This window comes from Tympanuchus pallidicinctus, unplaced genomic scaffold, assembly GCF_026119805.1.
Source record: "Tympanuchus pallidicinctus isolate F22 unplaced genomic scaffold, pur_lepc_1.0 scaffold29, whole genome shotgun sequence".
Taxonomy (NCBI): Eukaryota; Metazoa; Chordata; class Aves; order Galliformes; family Phasianidae; genus Tympanuchus; species Tympanuchus pallidicinctus.
Genome location: NW_026294746.1, coordinates 179,442 through 190,131, shown reverse-complemented (window position 1 = coordinate 190,131; position 10,690 = coordinate 179,442). Strand labels below are relative to the sequence as shown.

The following is a 10,690-nucleotide window of genomic DNA, read 5'->3' as shown; positions in this document are numbered from 1 at the left end:
GAGGGCGGCGCGCTGCCGCTGGTCGCCATTTTGGGTGTGTAGGGGTGCCATGTTGAGTGTGACAGAGGGAGGATATGGCGGACCGGCACGTCTGGACCGCCTCATTTTCGGGAGCTGGCAGACCGCTGCGTCCCTCCTTATACTCAGAGGTGATCCCTATCCTCATCCTTTTTTACAGAGGAGGTGTCAAGGCCTCAATGCTCAGCTGGCAAAATGGCAGTGCCAAGGCCCAAAATGGCACCCTCGCTTCAGCACCACCCCAAGCACTCCTCTCACTGTTCTCGCCGTTATAAAACACTCCCCACCTCATTTCTCACAGCAAATTTATTATTTCACCGCATTTAAAACAACACATGCTGACAAAGCGGGCCACGAAGGCAGCCTGCCTAGGGCGTGACGTGCCACCAGCGGAAGGCGAAGGGCCGGCGGTGGACATTGGTGCCGCAGTGCACCTCTCCGAGCCGCCCATGGTAGGAGGAAATGTCCTCCAGGAAGCGGCACCTCAGGCCCAGCGGCTCCAGGAGGCTGCGCACGTGGTGTTCCAAGCAGCACTCGCCTCCGACCAGCGGGCCGAAGGGCTTGGGGATGCCCAGCTCCTCGGACAGGATGATCATGGGGACCTGTGGGGTGACAAAGGGCTTTAAGGACACCCAGCAGCCTCCCTGGTCGATCATAGAATCGATAATTCAAAGGATTGTTATAGTAGCTGGTGACCCTCCTCCATCGGGGTCATCCCAAATTGGGTCATCGTCATTATTCCCTCCCCCAGGAAATCCTGTGCTATGTCCTCCCTTTTTATATTTAAACCTTGACATTTCACCACTCCAAAATGCTTTCACCTTAAAACTTTTTAGGTTAACCCAACCATGAGCAATATGCACCAAAAGGCTACAGAGTTCCGACCACCCTTGGCCGATGACAAACCTTGGCCAACCTGTCAAGCTCAGATGAGGATATTTTCCCTTTCTGGACAGGAAAATACTATGTTTTTTTGGACATCCTTGGGGAGCAATGGCTCATGGGCAGAGGTTTGGCTCTCCATAATGCAGAACCCACAGGCACTGGCTGAAGGGGACACGAGCAGCAGGGACACCTCTCACCATGTTGGGAAAGTATGGCATGGCCTTGCCCTTGTCGAGCTTGAAGAGGGCTGGTAGGTCAATGATGTCCTCCTCTGTCAAGCCCAGTTCTTTCTTGAGGATGTCCCTGTTCCAGTCAATGCAGCGCTGGAGGGAGGGGAGAAGAAGGGACCAGGGGGACAAGCAGGCAAGCAAGGTTCCTGAAAATGGTCTTCTGGACATTGTCTCACTCAGGAGAGTGGCTTTTGCCTAAACGCAACTTCTCCCTTGAGAGTTGTGCCACCCTTGGACCATTATCACAAGAAATGTTGGTTTTCAGAAATACGGGCTGTTACCTGGACATACTGATTCTGCTGCATCATGATGCCATTGGAAAGGACCTTGTTAATGGTCACCCGTTTTGTGTCTGTCCCTGAATACCCTACAAATACAAACGCCGACAGGTGAAATGAAATGATCTGCAGAAACCTGGCTTAAGATGTAGCACAGAAGTGGAAAAAAACCCCACAGATCCCAGTTCCCTGAGGTTAAGGCTTTGGGATGAGACTGCTGGGAGTCCCTTTTCTCAACTTATTGGGAAACGAGGCGGGAGGGAAATCTTTGTCCACTTTGTAATATTTTCATCAGGCCTGGAAAGCATTAGAAAGGTCTCAGGCCAGGTTTGATGGGACTTTGAGCAACCTGGTCTGGAGGGTACCTATAGCACAGGGGGATTGGGGAACTACATGATCTTAAAGGCCCCTTCCAGCCCAGACAATTCTATGATTATCCATTTTCCTGCACAAGGAATATAAATGTATTGCTAATAGAATAACAGTTTTTGTGCTGCCCAAGCTCCATAAAACTATAGGTATCCCCTCCACAGAAGCCAAATCCCAGACAGTGGCAGAGTCCCAGGGGCCCCCATGGTGACAGAGACGTCCTTCTCTGACCTCAAGGCATACAGATGAATTTAGTCTCAAGCAAAACTTTGATCAGAAGCTGCCCAAACTGGCTGCCAGTCCAGAGTGACTGAAATGTATCTCGGGTGACACGAGACCCCCATTGTGCTACTGTGCTGGAGCTGGCATTTACAGAGATCTTCTGTCCCACTCCACCAGCATCCTCTCAATGCACAGAGCTTTATCCCATCCCACTCGCTTTCCCAAAATAGGGCTTGAGGGTGGGCAGGCATCCTGCTGCAAGGACAGGCATGACAGCCCTTCTTGCCAGCCTTGAAGGGCAATGGAATGGGAAAATGTCCCCATCCTCACGTCCTCAACACCTGCATGTTGCTCCAGGCGCGTTGAGGGCTGCCGCCCTTGGATGTCCTGCACTGCATCAAAGCTCAACTTTTATTTTAAGGACAGGGAACAGCAGGCTTCCACCCACCCTGGCTGGGATTTGCACAATTCCCCCCAGGCTGCCCGCTGCCCGCTTGCCTTTGAACATGGTAGCTTCTCCTTGGCCCTCCTTCTGCTTCTGCCGAAAGAGCTTGTAGCATGCTGCAGGGCTAGCCATCAGCATTCGAAATCGCTGGGGCAAGCAGGAGGAAAAATGGTCACCAAAAGGAGCTTATCCCAAAGCACCATGTTAGTACTTCTTCCTGTGAAAACTGCCCCTGCAGGCTCATTTTTGGCTTTTTGCAAGAAGGTTAAGGTTAAGTTCTTAAACTTAAAGACTTTTGCTATTAGTTAAGAGTGTATGTTCTTGTGGCCTGAGCCCTCCTATTGGAGATGTGGGAGAGAAGCCAAGGAAACACCAGCTTGGACTCTCAAGGAAATGAGCTTTGGTAGTTTCCCTGATGGAATTAGTTACCCAGAAGGGAAACCATAGAACAGCACAGGGTCTCGGGATACCTTTGCATCAGGGCTGGGCACAAAAGTGACAAACTCGTTGACATGGCCCATGGCCAACCAGTCGGAGAAGAGCTCCACAGGAGCCTGCACCTGCTGAGCGAAGAGGAAATCCCGTACCACTCTGGTCATCCTCCTTCCTGCAGGGCTAGAGGCAAAGTCATAGAGTCATTACGATTGGAAAGGACCACTAAGATCATGAAGTCCAAACATCAACCCATCGCCACCATGCCCAGTTATCTACATCCCTCAATGCCAGTAACCCCTGAGAGGGGGAATAAGGGTGTATGGGAACAGTTGAATCACAGCCTGAACCTCTGATTGATCACCTGAGGTGAGCACAGAGTCAGTCGCAGGAGCACAGGTGAAGGCGATTCAGCTGTGTGATCTGAAGAGGTAAAGCCTGGCTGCACCTCTCCTAGACCTCATTTAAGGGCTGACTGCCACTAGGGAAGGGTGTCTTACTGGAGATTGTTCCTTGTGGAGTTTCTTGTGAGCCTACAGCACTGGTGAGCACTTTTCATTTATCTCTGATTATCTTTTCCAATGTGATAATCTTAACTAGCCTAACTGCTTTGTATACTTATTGATCATAACACTTTATGGTATCTGTGTACTTATTGACCTTACAAAGGGGAATGAGTATTTATTCATCACTATGCACATGCGTACAAATTTCTCCCAAGATGGAGGAAATGAAGGCCATGGGGTTCCGGACACTGTAAGGGAGTAGGTTGCGGTTGGTTATTTAATGGCCAATTAAGTGGCTTAATGTGGTTTTTGGTGGTATTTAGGGTACTTGTAGTTCCTTTGCCCTCAAACACAGTTTTGCCATGTCTTACGTGGGGAAGCTGCTGCCGATGAGGATCCTTCCCAGCGGGTACTCTTTCCCTGCTGCAGTGACAGGTGGGCTGACCTCCAGGTTGCCAAAGGAGTCAAGGCTGGAGGTGGCCTTGAAGAGAGGCTCTCTGCGTACATAGCCAAAATCAGGTCCCTGCGGGAAGAGAAATAGCTGTGGGCATTGCCTTGGGTCAGTCTGCGTCCTTATTCCTCCTGCTGGGCTCAGCTGAGCTCCCTCAGGTGAAAATACTGAGGAGAGGGAGATGCAGCCTTAAAGGAAAAGCAAGTGTGAGAGTGTTTGGGGCATCTGGGCTCAGTAGTAAATGGTGAATACTAGAAGTGTGGGTCTCTGCTATCTCGCAACTGCTGTTTAAGTTAAGTCCATGTTAAGTTAATTAGATGCTGGAGCAGCCATAAAGTGGAGTTTCTGGATGGCTGGTGCAGAGTGGGATGAGCTCCAGCCCCTGAAGGTAAATCCTCCTCAGGCGTAAAAGCCACCCGAAGGGCTTGGCTTTACTTAAATCTCATCTAAGCCTGATTTTCAGAACTGAATATATCAGGGATTTGAGGTGTTGGGTGATTAACCTGTGGTGCTACTGCTGGGTTGTGCCAGGGTCTAATGGCCAAGGGAGAGATTGTAGTCCTACAAACAGGGTGCAAGCGGCACTGGGGGCATAAATCTTGTCCTTGCTCTCTGTTTCAAGCCAGTGTGGGTTAGGACAGGATCAGATAGCTGTTGTTTTCCATTAAATCTCTGAGTGTTGGGTTTCCTTAGCAGTAAACCATCGGAGTGTTTCAGTTAACACAGATTTCTCCTAATTTGCTGGAATGGACCCAGGGGTGTTTGCAGTAAATGGATATGCACGCAGTGTACTACTCTGTCCTGAATAGGCATCCTGCCAAATCCAGCTTCAATTGGATGCAGCCACCTCAGTGTCACCCCAAGGTGACAGAAATGAAGCAGGGATGTGCTTATGGGGGAGAGGGGGGAAATGTACAGTTTGGGGGGGAAAAAGAGCCAAGACTCCCAAAGGTATGTAATTATGGTCTAAGAGTTGATTTTTTTTTTTTTTTTTTTTTTTTTCTGTTTAAAAAAATTAAAAAAAAAAAAAAAAAAAAGGATGTTTGATGAAGCTGGGAGATATAAGAGGCACTGAGCATGCAACACCTGCTCCCACCCATTTCAATTAAATGAACCAGAGAGCCAGGAGGGTTCAGCTGTCTAGGTGCTGGTTCATCCTAGGTTTGTGGGCAGCATCTGAGCCTATCAGTTCCAGAAGGATTCTGACAGGCTAATTCCCTCCAGTCTCCTTTTTCCTTGGTGGGGGGTTGCAGGGCTTAGGCTGTGGCTGTGTGAGAGGAGGAGCTGCCCTGTGTTTGGCTATACAGTCCTGTCTGAGACTGGCAAGATAACAGTGGGATTAGGGGGGGCTCCAAAGCAGAAATTGGAGTGTAACATGTTGGCAGCTTCAGGGGCTGAAATTGCTTCTCTAAATATGAAGCAAGACAATTCCTAAAGAGGGTGGAGAGGAGCAGAACATAGCTTGTGGTACAACTCTGCAGGTTAGGTTGGTTTGGGGGCTTGATCTCAAAGGTCATTTCCAACCTAAATGATTGCTTTCATATTGGGAATGAAGAAATACACTCTTGGCTGGAGTCCTCTGCTCCATGCAGGGAAGAAATGGTGCTATACTCTCATTTTTTGTGTAATCCGTTATAATGTATGTGGGTTACCAGCAGCTCCTTTATGGGGAATTGCTCCAGCCCTGTGTCCTGGGGGGAGTCCAGCACCACTGCAAAGCTTTTGTGTGGGGCCTGGGTGTAGCCAAACTCGATCTCATCCTAAAACAAGAATGAAAACCCCAATGGGGCACATCGGGGAAGGAGGGCTTTGCCCCCTTCCTTCTGCTCACCTACCTGCATCCAACGGTCCCCACGGTTGATATAGCCAAAGCAAACCTTCAGGTCACAGCCAGCCTTATTGACAAGGTTTTTGATCTCCTTGATGTAGAGGTAGTTGTCCTTCACACTGGAGGTGGGCAGAATGGGGATGAGGACTGCTGGGTGGGGCTGATGCCCATTTAGCCATCGAGACCTCATCACTTGGCCCATACCTGCAGACAAAGACGTTCTCCGGTGCCAGTGTGTTGGGCATCATGATCCATGGTGCTACCCTGAACACCACTGTGTCAGTGAAAATTGGCGACAGGGGGATTCCCTGGAGGATGCAAGCAGAAATCAGGGACCTTCCCCTCCTGATTTACCACTTTCCCCCCCCAAATACCCTGAGCTCATTTTAGGATAAGATAATTATTCCTTCCTCATCCCCCATGGCCCTTGGGTTGTTTCATCCTTCCCCTGCCCATCTTCCCTGGAGACCCCAACCTCAGCCAAGGTCTCCAAGAGGCTGACGTGGATGGAGATCAGCCCAGGGAAAGTCTCATCAGGAAACTGCAGCCCTTCAACGAAGAACTCGAGCTCGGCAGCTCCACCGGTGTACTGCACAATGTGGCACAGCTTCCTCCTGCCCAGCACGTGGACATAGTGCTGCCCAAAGAATGGGTCTGTAAGGACCAAAAGGGAAACGTCAGCAAAAGCAGGCCGCTTCCAGAATTCCTGATGGAATTTGGGATTTCCATCATTCCTTTATGCCAGAAGTTAAACTCTGTGGGAGGAAGAAAACACCTTGAAAGAGTAGCTCAGCACTTGGGATTTTGCAATTGTGAACAAGGTGTCTGAAAGCCTGTCCTTGAATGGAGCCAGCATTGTGAAGAGATTCTCATGGGGCTTCTGCCCTGACAGACCCCTGCCTACCACCGAACTCTGTGCTGATGGATTTAATGAATTTAATGGCACATCTGTGTGGGCTGGGTCAGTCCGGGGAACAAAACACCATGTCCACAGCAGGGAACAAGGAGGGATAATGTCTCAGAGCACGTTGCTTGCTCTGGATGTCAGGACACATATGTTTTTTTTTGTTTGTTTGTTTGTTTGTTTGTTTGTTTTGCTTCTACTTTGCTGGGTGACCTTGGATAAATGGCTTTACTACCCTATGCCTCTTGAGAAGGTTCAAGTCTAGAAAGATCAAGGGAAGGGATGATGAGGGCACAAGGAAGTGCAGACTGGGGAGTACAGACTGAACAAAATCAGTGACAGGAAGACAAGAGCTTGTGGAGATGAAACATTCCCAAACGAGAAGACTTACTCTGCATATGGAAGACCCCGACTTTGTCAGCATCAGACATGTGAACGTAGAGCACAATTTCATACCCCCGGGGCAGATGCTGTGGCCCTTCGATCCGCAGCACCATCCGAGACATATCCAGCAAATCTGAGTGCGTACAAGAATAAACTTGGGTGCAGCTCTGCTGCTCAGTGCCCAGCAATGCGCGCTTTCCCTGTTACCAGCCTTGGCATGCATGCTGGAATATCATCCTGAAGCCCTGCTACCAAGACCTGTGGTTTGTGCTTGGCGCAAATATCTTTATTTTTTTTTCTCCCTGGCACAGCCAGTCCCTGGCCTCAGAAGACTGATGGGCACTGGCTTGGCATGGTATGATTTTCCAGGAACAGGCATGTATTCCTGGCTGCCTGGCCCCAAGCATCCCTTGGCTGAGCCCTGCTGTTTTTTTGGCCACGCTCCGTACCCTGGTATGACCTCTGGGCGGTAATTAAAACAAAGTATGAGGACAGGAGCATGATCCCACATGGGAGGCTTACTCAGCAGCTTGGCTGAGTCAGGGCAGAGAGCAGCCAATTCCCCAGCAAGCCTTTGCGCCTCAAAAAATTAAAGAGGGGGGAATAGCTACGATTTTGCTTTATTTTTGAAGTGGAGCTGGGACTGGGGCTGTGTTACCTTCTTTGCTGAATACCCTTTCGTCATCACAGTCTGGGGCAGGGCTCAAGGGGCTGTCCCTGTCGCAGGTGACCAGCAGGATGGCCCCATGTCCCTCAGGTCCCCACATCCAGCTGGCCTGTAATACCATGCCAGGACTCAGTGTGATGGGGATGCTGTGTCCATTGACAAGGCTCCTGCAAGCCACAGGACTTCCCATGCAGCTGGATTACCTTGTTGGGGTTGTTTTTTTCCACCACGCCATCTCGATCTGCATCGACGTCCAGGGAGATCCCTGAATCCAAGGTACAGCACATGGTGTACTTGTAAAGGAGCCCCTCCACCTAGCGAACCCACTCGTAGCTGGAGTCTTCATACTCACCGATGCCAGTGAGGAAGATCCTGGCTTGGTCAATGGGCTGTCCTCCCTCTGCATAGAAGATGACAATTACCTGGAAAACCCCAATCCCCTCACTTTTAAAGGATGCTCTCCACCTTCAGCTAGGAAAGGAGTCCAGCATGCAGCACACCAATTCTTACCTTATTGTCATTGACTTCAGTGCTGGCCCGGCTTATGCTGAACCTCAGCACCGTCCCCTCGTTCAGTGGCCAATGCGACACACCAGGCAGTAGTCCTGGCTCGGTTCGGCCCTGAAAAGCCACTTCCACATTCACCCCCTCTGTGTGCTTCACCCCGAAGGCGACCGCCCCGACTGGGGCTGCCCTGCAAGCAAGGCGTCCTGTTTTCAAAGGTCTGAGCACCCTATTTTCATAGGTCTGCACATCTGGCACCCAAAATCACCCAATTGTAATTACTCTCATCACCCAAACTGCATGACTATGTGCTCATCACCACCTCCTTTCTACTTTTCTTTGTTGCCTGGGAATGTTTTAAGTGTGGTGGTTTTTTTCTTTTTTTTTTTTTTTAGGGCGGAATGTGCTATTTTAGCAGAATGACTATTGTAGCCTTTGGTGCAGATTGCCATTTTCTGTAATTGCAGCCAAAGCGTTTTGTGCTGTTCTAACCCAATAACCCGGCTTGGTGTGTACTTTAAATCTGTGTTTATTTGCTAACTGGAGTTTCCCAGATCAGAGCAGCAAGTTGGAAAATTTTACCCTGGGAAACTCTTAATTTTGGGGGTGATTTTATTACAGCCAGCGCACCACTTCTAGTCCAAAGAGCTTTTCCCTTGCAGCCCCCTCGCTTCTTCCATCCCTAATTTCTCATTTATCTGGAGTTATTCTTTTTGGTCTCCTGCAATCCAGGCTCCCTTTGAGCACTGACATCCGAGCACTGGCACAGGATCACTGTTACAGCATCACTTATTGGGATTCTGAGTGTGGAAACCTGAGAGCCTACTTGATGCTGCCTGGACGTTTCTTAAATTGCTCCTTTCTGTTTAATTATCCATGCAAAACTCATTGAGTTTGTGAGCCTGGGGAATCCCACCAGGAGGAGGTTGGACCCAGAGGGAAGCCAGATGTGCTGTTTGGCTCGAGATTTGCAAAAGCTGCTGGGTGAGCACAGGGATCAAAGCATGTCTCCTTTGTTTTTCTTGCAATTACCTTGCAGGGCAGTGTTGGAATTCTTCCAGGAGGGGAATGGGGGTTACACTGCAAGATACAGATTGTCCCCAGTTGTTGCTTTCTTCCCCTCTCTTTTGCCATTCGTCCCCATGGATACTGCTCAAAATGCCCCATCCTGGCTTATCCCATGCTCTCCAGCAATTTTCTGAGATATGGACCAAACCTACTGCCTTTGCAAACACATGCACATGCTGATGCTTGAAGGGTTTGGGGATTTGTGCAGCTTTGCAAAGCCCGTTGAGGATTTGTGCTGATGGATTGCATCAAATCACCAAACTATGGCTTTGGATGGAATTTGCAGAGGGAGAAAAGGGTTTGGGGTTGGGGGGGGCACGTCCCACTCACCCGTAGACGTCGGTGGCGATGCGGGTGCCCAGCACGCACAGCGCGTGGATGCGGCTCCCAGGCTGCAGCCGCAGCGTGCGCTCCTGTGGCATCTCGCTGCCGGGATGCCCCGGAGCTGGCTGTGCTGCACAGGGCGTCTTCCTCTCTTCCTCGACCGACCCCCCACAACGAATCAATCCACCTTCAGAACTCTCAATGCTTGTGATGCTGACTATGGAGCCGTAGCCCCAATACAGGACCCTCCAGATCCACAGGAAAATGATCTCAGGAGGGAGGGAAGGGATGGAGGGGGAGGGCAGCTGGCTTGGTGCCACCCCACTCCCAGTCCGGTGCACTGAAATGGGACAATCCTCTCAACAGGGAGAATGCAAGATGACCTTGGAGGCATTTTTTGCAGCAGCATATTGAGGTTTGCAACCTTCTGTGCCTCCTACACCCCTTCCTGCTCTCTAGGGAAAATATTAGGGAGGAAGACACAATTTACCAACCCCAGGGCGAGAGCAGGGTGCTGCCCTGCTTGCTTTTGGCTTGCGTCCCTTTGCCCAGCTTGGCGCCGTGGCCAGGCCCACGCCGACAGCCCACGCGGGCGTTTTCATCCCCTAGCTGAATATTCATGTTGGAAACCAACCTTCTGCCCCAGATTTTGGAAGAACCTGCTGTAAGCAATTAGAGAGCAAGGAGCAGAAAGGGTCGGTTTGATCTGCCCTTTTTGCATTGCTTTTGGGCTTTTCTTTTTTAGCTCTCTCCTCTGTCCATGACCTGGCCATAGGAAATGAGCTTAAATCCAGTTTCCCATCTGAAGTGAATTCCTTTTATTTCATTTTTTCCATGACCTGAGCAAACAAGGATTTTGCAAAAAGATTTTGCTGCTCTTTTGTGCACGTGCAAAAATAAACATGTTTTCTTATTAAGGAAACAACCCCAAACACCTTTCACTGTGTGCAAAGGCCCTGGGATCACCCCCTCACTTGCAGTTTTTATGTCACTGGGAGAATTTCCAGCTGCTCACTGGTTTTCTGTGACTCTATATAGAGACATGTGTATTTATATCCCTGGAGTGACGATATATGGAGATATGGAAGGAGGACCACATGAATGCCAAGGAGCAACCAGGCTGCTGGAGTTTTGGGGAAAGTCCTGATTTGGGGCAAAAATGGAGGAGGGTGGCT

General features: G+C 50.0%; 1 protein-coding gene across 1 annotated transcript; it reads right to left on the bottom strand.

Annotated features, from left to right (window-relative positions):
- Positions 1-236: 236 nt before the first annotated feature.
- Positions 237-10,325, bottom strand: LOC128085149 (protein-arginine deiminase type-2-like). The gene is made up of 16 exons (XM_052692175.1): positions 9,522-10,325; positions 8,130-8,313; positions 7,972-8,041; positions 7,823-7,884; positions 7,611-7,728; positions 6,960-7,085; positions 6,140-6,318; positions 5,869-5,972; positions 5,672-5,783; positions 5,489-5,596; positions 3,757-3,908; positions 2,918-3,062; positions 2,501-2,594; positions 1,415-1,500; positions 1,101-1,226; positions 237-620 (listed from the first exon to the last, which is right to left on the bottom strand). The coding sequence occupies exons 1-16, from the start codon at positions 9,611-9,613 to the stop codon at positions 387-389; spliced, it is 1,992 nt and encodes a 663-aa protein (XP_052548135.1). The 5' UTR covers positions 9,614-10,325; the 3' UTR covers positions 237-386.
- Positions 10,326-10,690: the final 365 nt, after the last annotated feature.